Source organism: Sinocyclocheilus rhinocerous, unplaced genomic scaffold, assembly GCF_001515625.1.
Source record: "Sinocyclocheilus rhinocerous isolate Xijiao unplaced genomic scaffold, SAMN03320098_v1.1 scaffold186, whole genome shotgun sequence".
NCBI classification, from domain to species: Eukaryota; Metazoa; Chordata; class Actinopteri; order Cypriniformes; family Cyprinidae; genus Sinocyclocheilus; species Sinocyclocheilus rhinocerous.
Window position 1 is genome coordinate 462,923 of NW_015662005.1, and position 21,776 is coordinate 484,698.

General features: G+C 40.2%; 2 protein-coding genes across 3 annotated transcripts in view; both read left to right on the forward strand.

Annotated features, from left to right (window-relative positions):
• Positions 1–15,054, forward strand: part of LOC107727294 (helicase SRCAP-like) — a 27,832-nt gene extending 12,778 nt beyond the window's left edge. The window contains exons 9-32 of the mRNA XM_016537121.1: positions 894–1,063; positions 1,233–1,320; positions 1,416–1,496; positions 1,582–1,718; positions 1,865–2,034; positions 2,191–2,383; positions 2,776–2,912; positions 3,104–3,290; positions 4,312–4,481; positions 4,598–4,737; positions 4,830–5,045; positions 5,127–5,291; positions 5,455–5,628; positions 6,760–7,071; positions 7,187–7,350; positions 7,659–7,969; positions 8,073–8,275; positions 8,428–8,597; positions 8,714–8,910; positions 9,021–9,135; positions 9,235–9,354; positions 9,470–9,649; positions 9,788–9,871; positions 9,959–15,054. Of these exons, the coding sequence (XP_016392607.1) occupies positions 894–1,063; positions 1,233–1,320; positions 1,416–1,496; positions 1,582–1,718; positions 1,865–2,034; positions 2,191–2,383; positions 2,776–2,912; positions 3,104–3,290; positions 4,312–4,481; positions 4,598–4,737; positions 4,830–5,045; positions 5,127–5,291; positions 5,455–5,628; positions 6,760–7,071; positions 7,187–7,350; positions 7,659–7,969; positions 8,073–8,275; positions 8,428–8,597; positions 8,714–8,910; positions 9,021–9,135; positions 9,235–9,354; positions 9,470–9,649; positions 9,788–9,871; positions 9,959–14,086 (8,012 nt within the window). The 3' untranslated portion in view covers positions 14,087–15,054. The remainder of the gene's footprint in view (positions 1–893; positions 1,064–1,232; positions 1,321–1,415; positions 1,497–1,581; positions 1,719–1,864; positions 2,035–2,190; positions 2,384–2,775; positions 2,913–3,103; positions 3,291–4,311; positions 4,482–4,597; positions 4,738–4,829; positions 5,046–5,126; positions 5,292–5,454; positions 5,629–6,759; positions 7,072–7,186; positions 7,351–7,658; positions 7,970–8,072; positions 8,276–8,427; positions 8,598–8,713; positions 8,911–9,020; positions 9,136–9,234; positions 9,355–9,469; positions 9,650–9,787; positions 9,872–9,958) is intronic.
• A 1,200-nt stretch (positions 15,055–16,254) lies between these two features.
• Positions 16,255–21,776, forward strand: part of LOC107727303 (tubulin polyglutamylase ttll6-like) — a 14,708-nt gene continuing 9,186 nt past the window's right edge. Inside the window, exons 1-8 of one of the 2 annotated variants that reach the window (XM_016537132.1) lie at positions 16,255–16,437; positions 17,079–17,245; positions 18,019–18,177; positions 19,937–19,974; positions 20,210–20,328; positions 20,428–20,558; positions 20,662–20,818; positions 20,908–21,051. In XM_016537132.1, coding sequence (XP_016392618.1) covers positions 18,020–18,177; positions 19,937–19,974; positions 20,210–20,328; positions 20,428–20,558; positions 20,662–20,818; positions 20,908–21,051 — 747 coding nt within the window. In that variant the 5' untranslated portion in view covers positions 16,255–16,437; positions 17,079–17,245; position 18,019. Of the gene's footprint in view, positions 16,438–17,078; positions 17,246–18,018; positions 18,178–19,933; positions 19,975–20,209; positions 20,329–20,427; positions 20,559–20,661; positions 20,819–20,907; positions 21,052–21,776 lie in introns of those variants that run through there. The other variant, XM_016537133.1, reaches the window with a different exon arrangement.

Below are 21,776 nucleotides of genomic sequence, written 5' to 3' on the forward strand. Positions count from 1 at the left end.
TATATTTTTTTGCCAATAAAAGCCTTTAAAACTTATGATATGCTTATCATTGTTTTTCAGTATACCATAGAAACGTGTGGAAAATAATCTACAAATACTGAAGCAGCAAACTTTGCAAAACACAAAATTTATGTCACTGCCAAAACTTTTGGCCATGACTGTACATGTAGATTGTGCTGTAATAAAATTAGTGAATTGAAAATCTACTCTCGTGAGTGTTTCTGTGGCAATAGGGTTTGATATATTTTTGACCACATGATTCAGGAAGTTATTGCTTTCACTTTGTATTCACTTAGTTTAGACATCTAGGCTGCGTTCCACTCCACTTTTAGACACGCACTCGCAAACTTCCCTAAGCACTTCCCCTCGGGGGAATCCCCGCTGCCATTTTGAAGTGCGTTCCACTTCGTGAAGTGGACGAGGGAAGTTTATATGGACAGACCCTCGACCCCTCGATTTTGACCGAGGGAGCGAGTCTGCTTCATATGCACACTTCAGGCCGCTCCATAGACCACAATGCAACACGATTGTGACGTCATCGCAGATCGCATTTAATTTATCCCCACCTCAAACAACTCTGTAATATATAAAAAAAAAATTTTTTTACATTTATAACAGCCCAAACATACCTATATACATATAGAATGCTGCACCAAACAAATTCATAAGGGAAAAAATGTAAACAATAAACCAACTCCATAGCTGATTCCAAGTGATCAAGGGCTTAGGACGTTCCAGTTCAGCCCATTCCAAGGGTTCCGCCAGAAGTGGGCACTCATGCAATGCAATCAATGACGTACATCCGAGTAAACGAGACGGAGGGAAGTTTGCGAGCGAAGGGCATAAAAAAACAGACTGGAACGCAGCCCTAAATTGTCCCTTTTCTGCTGCAGATAGAGACTTTGAGCCACCTTGTGAGGAGGAGGATGATGAAGAGACCATAGAAGTAGAGGAGCAACAAGAGGGAAATGATGCAGAGACACAGAGACGAGAGATAGAGTTACTAAGGGAGGAGGGCACTCTGCCTCTGGACCAGCTGCTCAGTACTTTAACTTTCCCCCAGGTACAGCAGTCTCCCAGGATCAACTCCAAAACAGCTGGTTTTACGTAGCCATTATGTTACGGTCTGGACTCTCCAATTAATGTGGTGATTGTGGTCCATCACTGTTCACATCAGCTTGTTAGAGTCTGGCATTTTTTTCTTCTTTTTTTACTTAATTTTAATTGCACAGGACGTTGAATCAGAAGAAGAAGCCTCGTATACTACATCATCTACGGTTGAAGAGGAAGACAAAGAATTTAGTGCCAATGAAGAAGATGGTTAGTAGAGTTTTATTTAGATAGACACTTAACTTGGGTGTCATATTGATTTGAATGGAAATATACAACTTGTGTTACTTCATTATTTTCTTCAGCGGAAGATGAAGAAGACACAATTGCGGCCCAGGAAGTTATTGAAGGAGATGGAGACCATGCAGAGGAACTTGATGATATAAGTACTCCTTTCCCTATGATGTGTGTTGAAAATATAGTGGATATAGTGCAGATGAACAAACATTTTCTTGTTTTTTCCTTTTATAGGTAACTGGGGTCCACATCTGATCATTGTGCCTACCAGTGTAATGCTCAACTGGGAGATGGAGTTGAAACGTTGGTGCCCAGGATTCAAAATCCTCACCTACTATGGTAGCCAGAAGGAGCGCAAACTCAAGAGACAAGTAATGAATGCAATAATAGTTCTTATTACAAATTAAGATATTTTAAATACACTTTTACAAAACTCTTTAAAACAATTATTGTGAATTTTAGCCTTTCAGTCCTCATGATTTTATAATTGTTTTTCTCTCCTTTTTGTTTTTGTAAGGGCTGGACCAAACCCAATGCTTTCCATGTCTGCATCACCTCGTATAAGCTAGTACTGCAAGATCATCAGGCTTTTAGACGTAAGTCTTGGAGGTACCTCATTTTGGATGAAGCCCAGAACATCAAGAACTTTAAGTCCCAGCGCTGGCAAAGCCTGCTAAATTTCAACAGGTACTTGTATACATTCATTTCTTTGAAGGACCTGATCATTTATGGGTCCCATTCTGACTTTTGTTTCTTTACGTTTTATGTGGAAAAACTCATTTAATGATTAGGATGTAATGAGTTTGTTTTATTCTTTCACTCAATTCTCTGTTTTCCATGCAGCCAGAGGCGACTGTTGCTCACTGGTACCCCTCTCCAAAACAGTCTAATGGAGCTGTGGTCTCTTATGCACTTCCTTATGCCGCACGTTTTTCAGTCCCATCGTGAGTTCAAGGAGTGGTTCTCAAACCCACTCACTGGGATGATTGAAGGGAGCCAGGAGTACAACGAGGGCTTGGTCAAACGGCTTCACAAGGTAGTACCGGTTTATGAATCATGTAGGACTTATGTAATTTATTGCATTTATGGAAGCAGCACAATCATAGTTCCCATGTTTCTCTTATGATTTTTGCCTGTGTTTATATGTAATATTTAGGGATGTGCGGGTCTAGTCGATTAAATGGTACAGCTCCTAATAGTCGACACTGAAAACAATAGTCGATTACACGACAGAGAAAAAAAAAACAGGATTTTATAATTCCCATCTTTTGGGGGTTTCTTACTTTTAGACTAGTCGACCAGTCGGATACAAAACTTTCGTTTAAACGACAGTCAAATTAGTCGTCGCGCACATCCCTAGTAATATTACAGGGAAACATTTAGGCATTTAGCTTTACATAAGTTTCCTACATCTCTCTCTCTCTTTAGGTGCTGAGACCCTTTTTGCTTCGAAGAATCAAAGCAGATGTGGAGAAACAAATGCCAAAAAAGTATGAGCATGTTGTGCGCTGTCGACTCTCCAAAAGACAGCGTTTTCTCTATGATGACTTCATGGCCCAGGCCTCGTAAGTAACCAGGGCAAACAGACATGGGTGGGGTAAAGAAAGCAGAAAAGGCATTTTTCCTTTGTTGATAATAACTTCCAAACTCAGGCCTTGGATGATAATTGATTGACTAATTTATTCATACTTCAGGTGTTAGGTTACGTTTTTACTTACTGTCTTATTTTTTTTTGCCCTGTACCATATACTCCCAGGACTCGAGAGACTTTAGCCAGCGGTCATTTCATGTCTGTGATCAACATCCTGATGCAGCTGCGGAAAGTGTGTAATCACCCCAACCTGTTTGATCCAAGGCCCATACAATCCCCCTTCATCACAAAGGCCATAGTCTATTCTACTGCTTCACTGGTTCAGCGGGCTCTTGAGACCTCACCTTTTGAGGTAAATGATTGAAGACAGCATTTACTAAACCTTGACTGTCCTGTGTGCTTGTTTAGCTATATTCAATCCTGTGTTCAATCCTGGTCCTGGGGGGCCACTGTCCTGCTGTGTTTAGATACAGCCTACCCCAACACACTTGCATGATAGTTTCTAGTAATCACGAAGGCAGTGGCTATCCAAAATTTCCCTATACCCTTATATAGTGCTATAGTGGACATTATCGATTGCACTCATTCAATCCCACAATGCACCCCAAAAACGAGTGTATAACCAATGAACTAGCATGCAGCTAGAGAACACCCATGCACTGTGAGTGTCAGTATTTGCTTACTTGTTTTCATTCAGTGGACTATATTGTTAATGAAAAATGATATATGGGGCAATTTCAGATACACCCTTCTATTAGCTGGTTCAGGTATTTAATTGGGTTTGAAGTTAAACTTTCCAGTATTGTGGTGATCCAGGAGTAGGACACCCCTTATCATTACTATTTTTTTCTATCTAGGGATAGGGGGTGGGCAATATTCCTGAAATGTAAGTTTGGTGAAAAGCACTATACAGATAAACCTTTTCATCATTATTTGGGACACTTCCTGCTCTGTATTTGTTTTTTTGTTTTTGTTTTTCATCATTCCCACATGTAAATAAAGTGGTCCTCTCCACTGAGTGCATTAATGTTACAGTGACATACAGGTGCACCTCAATAAATTAGAATGTCGTGGAAAAGTTCATTTATTTCAGTAATTCAACTCAAATTGTGAAACTCGTGTACTAAATAAATTCAAATTTAATACACGAGTTTCACAATTTGAGTTGAATTACTGAAATAAATGAACTTTTCCACGACATTCTAATTTATTGAGATGCACCTGTACATGGTAAAGTGATGCAAATGGTCAAATATCTATTGCTTGACACATTTTTATACATTTCTGTTTTCAGGAAGTTTCTAATGTTTGTTTTTTTCTTTTCTGGACCCTCAGTGACGGTTAATACAAAAATGTCTCTGTTTTTTTCAAAGCGCTGTGACTTGTCCTTGTTTGACCTGATTGGCCTGGAGCAGCATGTGTCTAGATACCAGGCAGATGTTTTCCTGCCTCAGAGGAAAGTGACACATCAGCTTATTCAGGAGATCATGGAGTCCCCTGATCCTCCTCCCAGACCGAAGCCTGTTCGCATGAAAGTCAACAGGTATGTTGTTCAAAATAGTCAAACACACAATTTTGACGTATTATATATATGCTTGAGTTGATTGAAGATATTCAGAATTTGTCTTAAATTTTTGCCATGTTCTTGTTTCTCTGCAGGATGCTTCAGCCTGTTCCTAAATCTGATGGGCGTTCATCAGCAAACAGCCCTCGTCCTAGCACCACGACGGTTCAGACTCCAAAGCCTCTAATTACAGAGGTCACCCCTTCCCAAACTCCCTCCCAGCCAGCACCTCAAGGTCAGTTCAAGGGGCCAAGTCTAACATCCTAATCAGCAAGTGTGTCACTCATGTGATTGCAGAAAGAGAAAAACTTTTTATTCTCATTCCAGTTTGTCCTGTTACTCCTGTTGCTGCTCCAAGAACTCCAGTGGCTCCTAGCAACGTCCCTTCTGCACCTGCAGTCAGGCCGCCAGCCCCCCAGCCAGTGACTGTACGCCCCTCAGGACCATCCAGCGTCACAACTGTGTCCACTCCCCCTCAACCACCAAGCAACATTATGACTCAGAGGGTCCTTCTCAGCCCAGATATGCAGGCTCGTTTGCCATGTAAGTCCATTTTATCACACTTCATTTTTTCATAGCGATAAACAAGTTAAATTATTTTCTTTGATTTGTCAAAATGTACAGCCGGTGAAGTTGTGAGTATCGCTCAGCTGGCCTCCCTGGCTGGCCGACCAGTGTCGTCCTCTCAGGGCAGTAAACCAGTCACCTTCCAGCTACAGGGCAACAAGCTCACACTCTCTGGGACTCCTCTGAACCAGGTTCCTGTTCCTCAGCCACGACCCATCCAAGGTATCCATTGCCTTCCACATAAATAGATTAATAATCTGTGCGTGTAAATAATCCACTACCTGCTATGGATAGGTTTTGCTTTTTCCTGCATGCCTTCAGTCTTTCTTTGAGTGTTTGGTGTGGTCTATGACCTAACACTTTCTTCTGTGGTTGTGCTTTTTAGGAAATGTAATGCATCTGGTTTCCAGTAGTGGGCAGCACCACCTTATTAGTCAGCCAGCTCAGGTGACAGTTCTTCACACAGTTAGTCAGTCAGGTAGCAGCTCAGCAAATCCCCACCCAACCAGCACAATCCCAACCTGCTCTGGACTAGCAGTACCTTTCACCGTTACTCAAGGTACTGGCGCTGTCCTTGAGTTCATCCTTGTTTGGGTACAGCCTGTATCCTGGGTACCACACTACCTGTTGCTCAGCAGAGCATGTATTCTGGCACAGGTTTTATTTTTTCTAACTGCATGTGACCACTTATTCGAATGGTTTGTTGGCTACTAACTCAATAGGTCCTGTTGAATGAAGGTATTTGAAATAGATAAGTGCAAACACCACTGCACATTTTAAGTCAGATGTTGTAGAAGGCACATGAGGTTTGAGATGGTTTGGTTTGGTTTTTATTTTATTTAATTGTTCTTTATTTTACGAGTGAGTGGATTAAGCAGTGTTCTCATTTCAGAATTTTTCCTTTTCTCATTTTCTGTTTTATTCTGTTCCTTTAAGTCTAATGTATGCAGGTTAAATTTGTGAAGTTGTAATTTTCCATATTTCACCAGAGTTAAGAGACTAAATTATTGCACTACCATTTAAGAGGTTTGGGGTCAGTTTTTTTCTTTTGAAAGAAAAAAAAATTATTCAGCAAGGATGCACAAAATTGGTAAAGTGACTGTAAATACATTTATAATTTTCCAAAATATTTCCATTTAAAATAAATGCTTTTCTTTTGAACTTTCTATTTCATCAAGAAAGAAAGAAAGAAATGTATGTACATCAGCACAACTGTAATGTGCTGAAATGTAAGTTTTCAACATTGATAATAAATATTGAAAACTGTTTTCAACATTGATAATAAAAAATCTTTCTTGAGCACCATATTGAGCAGATTAGAATGATTTCTGAAGAAAAATGACAAGACTGGAGTAATGGCTGCTGAAAATTCAGCTTTGCCATCAAATAAATAAATTACATTTCAAAATATATTCAAATAGAGAAGTTATTTTAAAGATTAGTAATATTTTTCATTTTTTTATTAAATAAATGCAACTTTTTTGAGCATAAGAGACTTCTTTCAAAAACATTGTAAATAACAAAAATGTTACCGACCCCAACATTTGGACAGTAGTGTATTTAATAATGCCGGAAATTTCATTGATAGCTCTGCTACTGTAATCCATGGTCTGGTGCCCAGTCTAACTGAACTTTCTTTCCAGGTGAAATACTTGTGTAGTTTCTAAACTCTCCTTGTTTTTAATTCCAGTCCCAACACCCATGGTAAGTGGACCCGGAATTGTAAAGATTGTTGTACGCCAGGCACCAAGTAAAGAAGGAGGGTCAATCCCGACTCTGGCTGTGCCTCCTTCTCCTCGTCCTGCTCCTCCTCAATCGGTCACCCTTCACCCACATGGCACTTCAAGCCCTGTTCTTAGAGCACCCACTGTTTCACAGCCTCCACAACGGCCTCCGGTTTATGCTGCTCCACCTCGAACTGTTGCTTCCTCCCAGACTCCACCTACTCGTCCTGTATTGAGAGTAGTGCAGGGACCACCACCACCAGCCCCAGAACCACCAGGTAAGTTGAGCCCAGATGTGGTTTTGAGAGTTTGTGACCCAAGTTCAAGCAAAATATTAAGAAAAAAGAATATCAAGTAGAACAATTAAGCAATTCAATACTTTGTACTTTTCAGTAACAAAGGCAAAATCATCATTAGTACGTGAGGACAGTGGTAATGATGTGATTACATTGCGCATGAGCACTCCTAAGCCTGCATCCTCATCTCAGAGCAGTGGGTCAACATCTCAGCGTCCCCGTGTTCAGCCGCCACCTCCACCACGTTCCCCCTTCTACATGGTAATAAATGGAGAGTTAATCTTAAATTGATTTATTAATTCTTAAACTCAAAATGATGCATAACACTGTTTCCACTTTAAATCTCAGTTTAGTCTTCTGACAACCCACATCAGAGGGTGTAACACTTTGCAAATATAGATGCCTCTTAATGCAAGAATCAGTAACTACATCATAATGCATTTAGGTCAGAGGAAATTGCATATTTGCACAGTATTTTAACCCTTATTTTTGGTATATAACTTTTGTGATCTATTAGTTGTTTGTCTGTATCTGTCCCATTCACATATTTGTTACTTTGGTTTTGACAGTCATGGCTTGCAGACTGCCGAAAGGCTCAGCGAGACAACCGAATCTCTCAAATCATGCGCATCAACGATCTGCACTGCAGTGCTAACCCTGTGTATGGCCATGAGGTGCTGGACTTTCTAACCTTCCTCCCAGGCCCTTGTCCATCTCCACCACGTCCTGTTATAAACAACTGGAGTTACTCAGGTTATAGCTCCTGCCTCACTGCTCAATCACACCATACCAGTAGCTTCCTGGAAAAGAGCCAAGTCCTGAAGGAAGCCATCCACCACTCAGAGGAGAGGCTTCAACTTCTCTCTGAGATCATAGAAAGGTAAAGCGCTCAAACTTGCACTAAACTTGAATTTAGAATTAAATATAGAAATTGCAGCTGAAAATAATAGTGCCACACTTAAATGCGTGCCCTCATTCCACAGGTTCACTTTTGTCATTCCTCCAGTGGAAGCAAAGCCTATCACCATGCACACTTGCCACCCACCTCCCTCCCTCAGACACCAGCAAGGCCATATGTCCTCTGTTCTATCTTCCCATCTCTCCCCACTTACACAAACGCTCCATCGCATACAGTGTAACATGAGGACACATTTCCCTGACTTGAGGCTTATTCAGTATGATTGCGGTAAGTACTGTGATCCCAGTGCAGTGTGCATTTAAGGATTTCATTCTTATTAGATTTACCATGTTTATACATAATAAACATTTGTGTAGGTACCAAAAAATATAAAATCATAAATAGAAGAGACCGTTAATTGGCTGTTTATCTGTGTGCAGGTAAGCTGCAGACACTCCACCTCCTGCTTAGAAAATTGAAGGCAGAAGGGCACAGAGTCCTCATTTTCACTCAGATGACACGTATGCTGGATATACTTGAGCAGTTCCTCAACTACCATGGGCACATTTACCTACGGTTGGATGGAAGTACACGTGTAGAACAGAGACAGGTAACTCTAGTACTCTAGACACACCAGTACTCTAATAGTGTGTTTGTGATTTTCATATAAAAATATGTTTTTGTCTCTCATATGTGACATTATTGGAATGATTGTCTACCTTTCAGGCTCTGATGGAGCGCTTCAATGCAGACTGTCGCATATTCTGCTTCATCCTGTCCACCCGCAGTGGAGGTGTAGGTGTTAATCTGACTGGGGCAGATACAGTGGTGTTCTATGACAGTGATTGGAATCCAACCATGGATGCCCAAGCTCAGGACCGGTGCCACAGAATTGGACAGACAAGAGATGTTCACATCTATAGGTAATGGAAAAACTAAACACTTTTTTACGTTTAGTAAATTTATTTTTTAAATAAATGCTTAACAATATACAGATAATGGAAGCACATTGACATTGAAAATATTTCTTTAGGCTAATCAGTGAACGCACAGTTGAAGAAAATATTTTGAAAAAAGCCAATCAAAAGAGGATGTTGGGAGATATGGCAATTGAAGGTGGAAACTTTACCACTACCTTTTTCAAGCAGGTATGGCTTAATTTTAATCTTTTTTTTTTTTTCATTGTGAAATCCTAGCCTGGATTAAATTTTGGAAGGATTGATTCCCCCATTGTCTCGTTCCCACAGCAAACTATCAGGGAGTTGTTTGATGTGTCAGAGGGAGAGAGGAAAGAGGCTGAATTGAGTGTGCCTCAGTCAGATGATGATGAGTCTGTAAATAAACAACAAACTACTATTTTGGAACAGGTAATTTTGAATATATCAATTTTTTTGTATTGCATATATCCATTTGTTTGCAAGAAATTTGTTTCATTTGTTACAAACCACTGAAAATTTGATTTCAATGTGTTCCTAATACTAGGCCCTGTGTCGTGCTGAGGATGAAGAGGATATAGTGGCTGCATCTCAAGCCAAGGCTGAGCAGGTGGCTGAGCTTGCAGAGTTTAATGAAAACATCCCTCTGGATGATGGTGACAGCAGAGACCAGGAAGAGGAGGAGCTCTCCAAGGCTGAGCAGGAAATCGCTGCCCTAGTTGAACAGGTAGCCATGATAGTTATGCCTTTTCTTTATAGAGTGTTTAAGTAGAATGTGATTTTTCAGTTGATGCATCACTTTAACCTTTTTTTAAATCATAATTACCATTTTTCACTTCATTTCAATTATCCCTGTTCTTAACAGCTCACTCCCATAGAGCGATACGCCATGAATTTCCTTGAGGCTTCCCTTGAAGATATTTGCAAAGAGGAGCTGAAGCTGGCAGAGGTAATCATTAAACCAGTAACCAACCTTTCATTACTTTCTGGTAGAATAAACTTTTAGCACTTATACCCACACCGTTTCTTATGACAGGAGCAGGTTGAGGCTGCAAGGAAAGGGTTGGATCAGGCAAAGGAAGAAGGTTTGAAACTGCATCAGTCATCTGACAGTGATGAAGAGGATTCCATACCTCCCAGTACTGAGGAACCTACTCCATCCCGTCGCCCTCGCAAACACAAAGAGAAAGGTGCACCTTCTACAAGGGTTAGTGGCAGACTCAGAGGGACACCTGCTGATGATATATCCCTAACCCAGCCATCCCCAGAGAGAGGCAGGCGGGGAGCATGGATGAACTCTGAATGCAATATGAGCCAAACCCTTGAGTCAAAACAAAAGTCGCCCCTACACAGAGAAGTGCCCGAGAAGCTTTGCAGTGGTCAGAGAGGGCGAGGGACAACCAAAGAATCTGTGTCCCTTACATCTTCAGAAAACCAGACAGTTCAAACCAACCAGCAACTCTCAGATTCAACAGCTTTGTCCCCTACTATGCGGGGTTCAGACCCAAAAATTAGATGTGTGCCATCCCCCCACCAGCAGCCCATCTCCCCATCAAGCTCTGTGCCTTCAGCTGCTGCATCTCCTGCAATGGACAAAAACTCTAGTGGCCATCAGTCCTCCTCCTGTACTGCATGCAGAGAGGACAGTGAAGAGCAGGGGGGAGAGGCACTGTCTGAAACTGTACAGTGTAGCAGGAGAGATAGGAGAACCTCTGCGTCATCAGACTCCATTTGTTCTCCTGAGCATCACTCTGAACAGGATGGTCAGCTGCCCCTTTCTCCTACTCTGGCATCACCTAACTCTCGCTCACCACGAAAGCGGCAGTCGGCTGAAAGGGAAATCCTCAAGGGACTTCCAGAAGATTCCCCATCAGCCAAGGTCCTTCGAAAGCTTCCAGGTCGTCTGGTCACAGTGGTGGAAGAGAAAGAGCCCAAGCGGAGACGGAGGGGCTTGAGTGGAAGTGGAGGAGCACACACTGAGGGGTCATCAGAGGAAACTGAACAGGCTGAGCCAGTTCCAGACCCAGCCTCTCAATCATCTGATGGAGGAAGTCAAATTCATAAAGACTCTTCTCCCAAATCAGTGCCCACATCCTTAGCTTCTTCACCACCACCACAAGAGCAGGATCAGGCCTCCTCTCCATTACAGATTAGTCCAGGTAGAGGGCACCACCCTTGTTCCCCAGCACACTATTCACCAGATATGCCTGTCCTACGGAACTTACCAGTACGCCGAAGGCTTGAGACAGAGTCTCGAATGGCTGCACAGTTAGGAGAGCAATTTGTAGGACGAGGTAGAGGGGTGGATCGGAGATCTGTTTTCTCACCAAAGAAACCAGAAACAAATTCAGACAAGGATAGGGCTGCTCCAAGTGACTCTATGGCAATGAAGCGCAAGAGGGGCAGGCCACCTAAAACACCCCCACAGGCACTAGAGCTGCGAGAAGAGAAGACACCAGTAACCCAGAAAACCAGTCCTGAGCGGAATCCCTCTCACTCACCAAAAAGGAAAAGGGGTCGTCCCCGTAAAGATTCCACCACAACTACAAGCTCATCCCCATCTTCTCCTTCTACATGTGCTCCTTCCTCCCAGGAGCCTAATTTGTCAAGGTCCAATGTTATGCCTGTGACTTTGCCTGCTGTCAGTAATACTTCACCAATAAGCTTTCCACTCAACCCCACTTCACCCTCAAATGCTGCTGAAGTATCATCTTCTAAACTAGATTCTGAAACGAATCAAAAAACTACATCTGATTTACTGTATTCTATGCATAGAGACTCTCAAAATATGTCATCGTCTACATCAGAACTTGGTGTAGACTCACATGGTGAAACTCACACCAATCTAAACCCCATAATTGTATGCATTGACTCTGACACCAGTACATTTGAAACTTCACCACACAACACTTCACCAGCAACAATCTCTCAGACATGTACAGCTTCTTCCCCTACACTACATCCTCCAAGTCCTCTCAGAGAGCCTCCCACTTGTACTGTCTCCATCCACGAAGAGGAACTTGCCCATACACCTGTACTTTTTGAGACCAGTGAAATCACAGCATCTTCAGAGCCTTCAAAGGTCTCCGCGACTGCTGTAGAAATCAAGGAAGTTTCACTCACAGTTAATCAGCAAAAAGATCATTTGCAGTCCTCAAATACATTGACTCAAGTCACTTCACAGCCCTTACACAGAACCAGTACAACTGAAGACTCTCCACAAACCTCTGTAGAACACATGTGCAGTATAGCTGTATCTCTTACTCCCACTCATCAGTCATCCACCCAACCTTCTCCTTCACCTTCTTTGACTTCTGGGATTAAGCCAGAATCATCTTCATTTAAATCGGAGGCACAAGAACCTACTGTTACACTGACTGTGTCAACAGTCCAACAATCCACACCTAAGTCTGATCAAACTTCTGTTCCTCCCTCACAACCTCAAACTACAGACATCGAAGCAGCAACAGATTCAGCACTTGAATCTCACAAAATGTCTTCAACGTCTTCACAATCTCCATCCACCACTAATCAGATAACAACTAATTCTTTGTCCACATCCAATTATACAGATGCAGATTCTTCTCAGTCCAAAAACATGCCAGTGGAGACCATGGCTGATAATCATGAAGGCCAACATTCACCCAAGGAGGAGGTTGTAACTGAGGAAGAGGTTGTGACTAGGGAGACAGAGAAAATGGAAATAGACAGTGTTGCTGAGGATGATGCAGGAGAAAAAGACGGCATCTTATCTCAGCTAAAAAGAAGGAAATTGGTTAGATTGCCAAAGGAACAGACACCCGGTGCCTCAGGAGTTGCCTCATCAAATTCAGATATCGAGTCCCATGATGACCCTAAGATTGATGGACCTGATAAGCCATCAGAAGAGGAGTCAAGAAAGTATAAAGAGACCAGAACTTCTGCCAAAAAACGAAGCATCAGTAGGCAAAGCAGCCAGGAGTCAGTCCGTTCCTCTTCCCCATCTTCTGTATCCTCCTGTGGAACAAGATCATCCCAGTCCAAAAAGGCTGGAGAGAGTAGGAGGCCAGCTAAAAGGAAACAGGAAGATACAAAGTCTGAAAAAGAAAAAAATGAAGAAGAGTCTGACAAAAAGCACCAGTCCAACTCTTCCTCCTCATCTTCAGACTCTGAAGACTTTAATAGCATAAAAAGATGTTTGACAAGATCGGCTCAAAAGAAGTTGGAGAAAGGTGGCGTGATTGATAAAAATGAAGAGAGCAGTAAAAGACAACAGGGGAGTTCAGACAAGAAGGGTAAAACCACCAATACCACAGAAGGGGAGTCCAGTGGTGAAACGTGTTCAAAAGTAACCCGGAAATCTGCAGGCCCACAACCCAATACTTTAGCCTCCCCTGAACCTGAGGTACTGGGCAAACGCTGCTCAGCCCTTAATGCTGCTGCCAAGCTCTTGGCAATGAGGGGGAGAGGACCAGACACACCCAGCCCCAGGAGTAAGACTGCTACACAACAAAGCAAACCGCTGTCCTCTGAAAAAAGCAGTAAACCCAAGGGTAAAACAGGACAGGAGTCTCCCAAGATTTCTAACAGTAAAGCAGGGAGTGGCAGGCAAACCCCCAATCAGTCAAATGAATCACCACAGTCCTCTTCTTCTGCTCGATCCACTCGGCAGCGACCGGGCAGCCTTGTTCCCCCCTTGGAAACAGAAAGGGTTAAAAAAGAAGAAAAGAAAAAGACATCTGATCAGAAGGAAGAAGGTGAAGATGAAAATAGAGAGACTAGGTCTTCAGGAGGCCATAGTGCCTGCAGTAGTATAAGTAGTGAAAGAGGAGCAGGCAGCAGTAGAAGTCGGAGTAGCAGCAGCAGCAACAGCAGCCAGCGCACCCACAGTTTGAGCTCGCAGAGTACAGAGCCCACCCGCTCTCGTTCCAGGGCAGCATCCTCTGGTAGTGATACAGAGAGAGGCAAAAGTATTTGGCATAAGAGTGATGGAGGCAGAGGCAGGGAGAGCAGGAAAGAGAAGAGGTCCCAGAAGCAGGACAAACTTGAACTGAGTGCTGGATCCAGCGACGGGACCCTGAACAGGGTTCTCAGGAGTGTAGCTGCAATAGCAGCTGCTCAGGCACGTACTCCAGCTAGCAACACACGTTCTTCATCCACCCAAAACCGGCACTCCAAGACGTGATGGGTACAGAGAAATTATCTTTAGGTTTAAACAAGGAGTTAGACAAGAACTATTTTTTGGGAGGAAAGTGGGTCAATTTCATTTAAAGGCCATGGTTTAGCTGTATGAGACAAGACGGAAAAAAGAGATCTGTTGCACATTGTGATTAGATCTGACCTCGCCTTTGCCCTCTCAGCTATCTTAAGTCAAGCCATTTATAATGTGGAAAGGGTCTATAGATTCAGGACAATGATGAAGATTTGGTCACCTATTTAAAAATATGTCCTAATAATTTGAGTTAAAACCTGGATAATATTTTACCCTACCACAAAGACTTTGGAGCTTCAAAGTAGCTGGGCAAGAGGCAAGATTTATTATTTGTTCACACTATGTACTGTAATCATAAAGACTGAAAGACTGGAAGTACAATGTGAAGTATGTGTTAAAAGATTGGTCGCATAGATTGTACACTTTTTACAAAGTTTACGAGTGCTGCAAACGGTATTGATGAGGAAGAAATTCATTAATGCTACATTGAAATTATTTAGTGGGGATTGTACAATTGTAAAGTTTTTAGACTGTTGCATTCTGGAACATTTGTCAGCTGTTTTGACTGTTTTTTTTGTTTCAAGTCAGTTGATAAATTATGAAAATATCTTCTTTATCTTCCAGGGTATGAAGAAGAGGGCAGGTCTAAAAAAAATAAATAAAAAATGTGATTATTTTTTTCTCTCTCTCTACACTATGCTGGAGTTACTATTTGCTTAGATCACCTGTCCTGTGTAATGTTTCAGTCCATTACTTTAAAATTTTGCTGCTGCCTGCTTTTCCCCATTTGCACATCTGAAATGTCCCAGACATTGGAGGATTGCATTGTTGTTTAGGATTTTATTTTTCTTCAGAACATCAACTTGTCAGTACGTCTTTACTGTTACCTTACTGCATTTTGTAAGCTCTAAAGTAAGTGTATCTCTTGAGCTTGTGATGAATCTTGAAATTTGCTTGTCATTTTGCTTTATAGCAGTACAGAAATGGGAGACAACATCTTGCTATTTTTCTTATCTCTTTCCCAAAGTGTTAGTCATTATGATCATCTTTACACATTAAATTGTATTCTCAAACACAGAATCTAAATGAGTTTGATAAAATGAGAGTGCCTGTTGATCCATACAAGGATCCATGTTAACGTATAGAAGTTTGGTCATCTGTAGTGCTTTAAGTGTAATAAGCTCTTCCACCCTTCTTTGTAACAACACAATTTCTGTTTATGTGCAACCAAAACTGAAATCAGTTCTCCAGTGAAATTTGCTACTGTCCGCTATTTTTATTTCTGGAGTATTGGTCCTTTTTATGAATGGACCGATGCTGGGCCGGTAGGAAACACCTGAAAGAGCTTCTTAAGAGAAATATCTTATTTTTTTGCTGAACATTGGCAGTCAAGTGAGTTGTAAGATAGCTTTCTTTGCCCTTTTTGGACAGACAGATGTGTGGGGGGTATTTAGTAGAATATGGTGATGGTCTTATTTTTATTTGTCTCTATTCTAATTTGTTACATTCCTTATGTTCCCTTGTAATTCCACATTGTTTTACTTGAAAGATTGAAACAAAAATGTAAGTTGAATAAAAAGACCCAAAATACACTCTCCTTTGTTGATGTCATCGTACTTATTAAAATGGTAAATTACCTGAAGCAGGAATTTCTTAATCTGTGTGTGTGTGTGTGGTAACAGTTCATCCGATGTCAACAAGACAAACAGGATTGATGATCCAAAAAAAAAAAGATTGGCATTGCCAGAGTGAGAACCAATCAGAGATCAAGTATTTGCAAGCGTGAAGTGAGATTGGACGGCTCTGTTCCCTTGACCTCGCGCTCTCATTTCGTTTTCAGAGCTCTCCAGTAGCCTCTCACTGCAGAACGCAAGATCCAGGGGGCGTGGTTGGATCCACATCTAGGTTTAGGGGTGGGTTTAGGAATCTAGGTGGAGACGGGTAGGTTTAGGTATATGTAAGGTAGGAGGAGTTGGATCTGGATCCAACCACGCCCCCTGGATCATGTGTTCTGCAGCGAGCACTTGGCAACATTTGTAAGCATGGAAAAAAAAAAAAACGTGAGCCATGAAAATCCGTGATCCTGCCCCCGCTGAAACCGCTGCATTTTGACAAGGACAGTAACAGGGGTGTACATTAATTCTACTGGACACATTGAGTTTATTCGCTGAGTTTATTTAATTAAGAATATTAGCCTGCTAGCTGGCTAACCGTGTTCTGTTGCCATGGCAATTGTACAGGGAAAGTCGTGCACTGACTAGCAACGCAAGGGAATCAAGTGCGCCATTATTTTGGTTTAGCCTGGCTTGCAACATTGCAAAAAGGTAGTTCAAAACTATTTATGTGTTATGATTAGTTAGTTATTCAAAGAATAAAACGTCCTAAAATACCTTTAGATTGTTTTAAAGTGCCTTAAAGACACTATAATTACAGTGTGAGTGTTACTTCCGTGTCAGGATATTTCAGGGTGGATTGGGGAAAAAAATGTGTTTATTTGCTTTCTCCTTCTTGTAATGTTACAACATTAATTATTCATCTGATAATTTACATTTTTGATTTATCTATTTTGTTTTTAGTGATTGAGGAATTTTATATATTTAAGAAACTTTCATAACTATGCAGAGTTTGAACGGATGTCCTTATTATATGAACTTATCTTATTTCATCTTACTGTATTGTGCAGATCAGAGTGTAGTGTGTAGTGTAACCAACAACTTCTTTATATATATGCTTGTTTGTTCAACGAACCAACCACTTTTCTCATCACGTTTGACAAGTAGGGATTGTCTTTCTTCTCTGATTCTTGCTCACGTCCTGGCCTTCATTTTCATGTTCATGTATCAGGTTTAGGTCTCCTGTGTTTCTAATAGGTCACTTGATCTTGAGGTTTCAGCATGTCAGCTTGTAAGTATATCCAAGTTGGGCCACCCATCACAGAAGAGGCGAATTTGTTCCTTTTTGTCAGGTATTACGTGCCAGTACCCAGACGACAGCTCGCAGTGGGGAGGATGAAAGCCACTTCCACTGGACAGATAAAGCTAATCGGTGTGGACAGGAGAATTTTCCATCTTAGAGGGTTGTGATCTGACTGCCAGCACTGCTGCCCTCCTTCTGAAGAGATCACGGGTTACAGTAAGTTTTGAATCAGTTATAAAATGTTTACATTTTATTGGATAAATTGATGGTTTTAAATGTTACATTTGATCAGTGCTGTCAAAAAGTCATTTTGTGTTTTTCTTGTAATATTTAATGGATCACGGTGAGATGGTTCTCCTTGAAAATGTGTTTATTATTTATTTTTCCTTCTAGCTGAACAAATGTTACCTACCTAATAAGATCGCAAAGCCATTTCATTTGAGCTCAGGGCCAAAAGGTCAGGGTCAGGATGATCTAGTTCACTAGATCAGAATACAGTTACATGATGTCTCAGAAGTCTCTCAGAAGTCTTACTCTCGTTCCCTCATCTAACTGACACTTGCAGAAGCACCTATAACATGAGTTGGACCTCAGTGATGTCACTGTGCAAGATGTGTGCCTATTCTTTTTAAATATCAAGTCAAGTCTATATCAATGGTGTCAAATTATTTAACCGATTGAAATAGTTAATTGCTTAAAATATGAGTTTGTTGAAGTATGAAGTGACAACCTCAATCATGTTGTTGACAGGTGTGGGGTACTCATCTATGGAGAGAAATGGGGACAGAAATATGATTCTAAGCCTTAGCATTTTGCCCTTTACATGCGCACACTACAGATAGGCTTGATTAAGTTTCACATTGGAGATGTGACATCACGTAGTGATGTTAGGTCTTTCAGCTCATAAGTTCTTAAACAGGTGTTTTACTAAATCTAGAAGTTTCTCAGGCTTCGCTCAGTCTTCATCAAACTTTTATGTTTGTTTTCAGAATGGGGACACCAGCGGAGCACTCAGTGAGTGAAATGTGGAGGTGTGAGCCTGATCCAGGGGTGGAGGGAGAAGGCTGGGGAAGTGACACTCATGCAGAGCCCTGTAACACACCAATCCCTCTGCCTGCAGCGAACAAGAAGAAAAAGAGAAAGAAGAAGTAAGCCATTTCTGTTATGGTGTTCATATACACTACCGTTCAAAAGTTAGTGGTTGGTCAAATTTTGAAAATATTTTTGAAATAAGTCTCTTATGCTCACCAAGGTTGCATTTATTTGATAAAAAATACAGTAAGAAACAGTAATAGTGTGGAATATCATTACAGTTTAAAATAATTGTTTTCTATTTCAATATATTTAAAAATTCGTTCCTATAAAGGCAAAGCTGAATTTTCAGCAACCATTTCTTCAGTCACATGATCCTTCAGAAATCATTCTAATATGCTGATTTGGTATTCAAGAAGCATTTCTTATTATTATCAATGTTGAAAACATTTATATTATTATTTTTTTTAAAAACTGATACATTTTTTCAGGACTTTTTGATGAATAGAAAGTTAAAAACTAGGGATGTAACGATTCACTCAAATCACGATTTTGATTTCACGATTCGATTCGATTCACGTTTTTTTTTAACAAAATGAGATTTAAGACAAATTATAAATTAAATGTGTCCTTTTATTTTTGCTTGGACAAAATGCTGCACGTTTCTTTGTGAAATTGAAATATAACACTATAATAATATACTAATATAGCACTTGCATATTATTGCTCTTTTGTTGGTTTTGATTGCTTCTATTGTCCTCATTTGTAAGTCGTTTTGGATACAAGTGTCTGCTAAATGACTCAATTTAAATATAATTTAAATGTAAATAACAAACCTAAATTGAAATTTTAAAACAAGCCCCAAATTAAAATAAATAAGTAACACAAATAAAAAAAATCTCTTCATATAAACAAACTAAGGCGTTGTCTGTGCTCTTAACATTTAAAATGAGAGGCAACCACTGCATTTTAATCATGATCCAAACAAAGATGCTGCATACATGCAACATGAGCAGTTTTTAATCTAAATTTAAACAAAGCAACTCTGCACATATGAACTTTAATATGCATTATACAGAGGCAAGATAAAAAGAAAAAATACCATCTAAACTTTTCTAAAGACACTAAATTCCCCTCAGACATACTTTCATATAAACTCCTACCTCTAAATGAATCGCGATTTGTTTAGCATCTCAACCGATTTGAATCGTCACATATTTTAATCGATTTTCAACCGGCTCGCGGTTAATCATTACATCCCTATTAAAAACTGAATTTAATTTATTTTAATAATTTAATAATTACTTTTAATAATTCATTGTAAATGTCTTTATTGTCACTTTTGATCCATTTAATGCAATCTTGGTGAATAAAAGTATAAATTTCTTAAAAATAAAAAAAAGTACTAACCTGAAACTTTTGAACAGTAGTGTACATAAAATATTTCTGTAACAAGTCACAATACGGCACAAGTCACAACATTAGTTAATGCAATAAGTATCATGAACTAACAATGAACATGAACAGCATTTATTAATTTAAGTTCATGTTCATTCCAACATGCATTTTTAACATTTCAAGTTGTATAAAGTAGCATTGGCAAAAGTATAATGACCACGACCCGGAATGAAGGAATTAATCAATCAATAATGTATAATGAACAAACATGAATTAACAATGAACAGTAGCAGTTTAATAAACTAATTTAGATTAATAAATACAGTAAAAATGTTGATCATCGTTTAGATGAAGTAAGTTGAATTAGAAGGTACGGGACCTTTTAACAAAAATTGTTGTGTAGTGGATAACGAGAGCTTTTCAACTCCCAAACAATGCACAGGTCTGTCTCTTTGTCCTCTTCCTCTTTTTCAGATGACTGTGGATAAATCTCACCAACTGCAAATATGAGAGTGGTAAGTTTTGCTCTGTGATTTTAACTCCAAACATTTTTGGATATACAGTGGGTACGGAAAGTATTCAGACCCCCTTAAATTTTTCACTCTTTGTTATATTGCAGCCATTTGCTAAAATCATTTAAGTTAATTTTTTTTCCTCATTAATGTACACACAAAATTACCTGTAATATTAAAGCTTTGACACAACATTTGTGTTTATGCAATGGCATGTTTTTTTGTTTTGTTTTTTAAGTGCGTCGGGCTGCTCGCAGATATGGGCTACGAGAGGCTGCAGAAGGAGAAGACTGGACCCTGTTTTGGACCGACTGCTCTGTCTCACTAGACAGGGTCATGGATATGAAACGTTACCAGGTGTTTGCTGCCAAAAATCATTCTTCTCTTATTTAGTGTCCTGTTCAGTTTCACTCGTTCCCCCTTGGTTTACAAAATGCCTAAATTTCCCCTTCACAGAAAATCAACCATTTTCCTGGCATGAATGAAATCTGCAGGAAGGACTTGCTCGCACGCAATATGAACCATATGCTGAAACTCTTCCCGAAGGAGTACAACATCTTTCCTCGCACATGGTGCCTCCCCGCAGAGTGAGTCGATTCGAGTTCAATCATACAATCAAATCTTTTAATAAGCATAAAAAGAACGTTTTAATCTTTTTGCCTTTTCCCCCACTCTCTCAATGTCCTTCAGTTATAGTGACTTCCAAGCCTACACCAGAGCCAAAAAGCATAAAACGTATATCTGCAAGCCAGACTCAGGTTGCCAAGGTCGTGGTATCTATCTTACCAAGTCCAACAAAGATATTCGGCCGGGAGAACACATGATTTGCCAGGTGTACATATCCAAGGTAACTCAATCTAATATCCAATTAGATTGAAAATAAATAAAAAAATAGATAGAATAATTTTTTTTTTTAATTATTCTTTGTTTCTGCAGCCGTTCATCATTGAGGGGTTCAAGTTTGACCTGCGCATTTATGTATTAGTGACTAGCTGTGACCCCTTCCGTATCTTCATGTACAATGAGGGACTAGCCCGTTTCTGCACCACTCAATATACTGAGCCCACTGGCAACAATTTGGTGAGGGGCTCTAAAAACATACATAAAAACATAAAAAATATACAAACTTGCAACAGTTGCATTTTAGTAGTAATTGATATTTCTTAAAAGACAAAATTAATCTACAAAAATTGCTTGTATTGAAATATTGACTTAAAGGGTTAGTTCACCCAAAAATCTAAATTAGCCCATAAATTACTCACCCTCAAGTCATCCTAGGTGTATATGACTTTCTTCTTTCAGACGAATCCAGTCGGGAGTTATATTAAAAATTGTCTTTGATCTTTCAAGCTGTTTCATGGCACCCAGCGGGTGTTGCATGCATCAGTCCAAAAGCACTTAATTAAAATGCGCCCAACCATAAAAAAAAAGTGTCTCACACGGCTCCAGGGGTGTCTCACACGGCTTCGAGGGATGAACAAAGGCCTTCTGTAGCGAATCGATGCGTTTTTGTAAGAAAAATATCCATATTCAAAATGTAATAATCACTTTAATCTAGCTTGCGCTCACTGTTGTACACTGGAAGCAGTTCCGGGTGGATGACCTATGGAGGTCGGCTTTGCGCATGCACCGCTCAGAAGCAGAGGCGGACAGTAACTAAGTACATTTACTTGAGTATTGTACTTAAGTACACTTTTTGAGTATCTGTACTTTACTTGAGTATTATTTTTTCTGGGAACTTATGACTTTAACTTCACTACCTTTGAAAGACAAATATTGTACTTTTCACTCCACTACATTTCTAT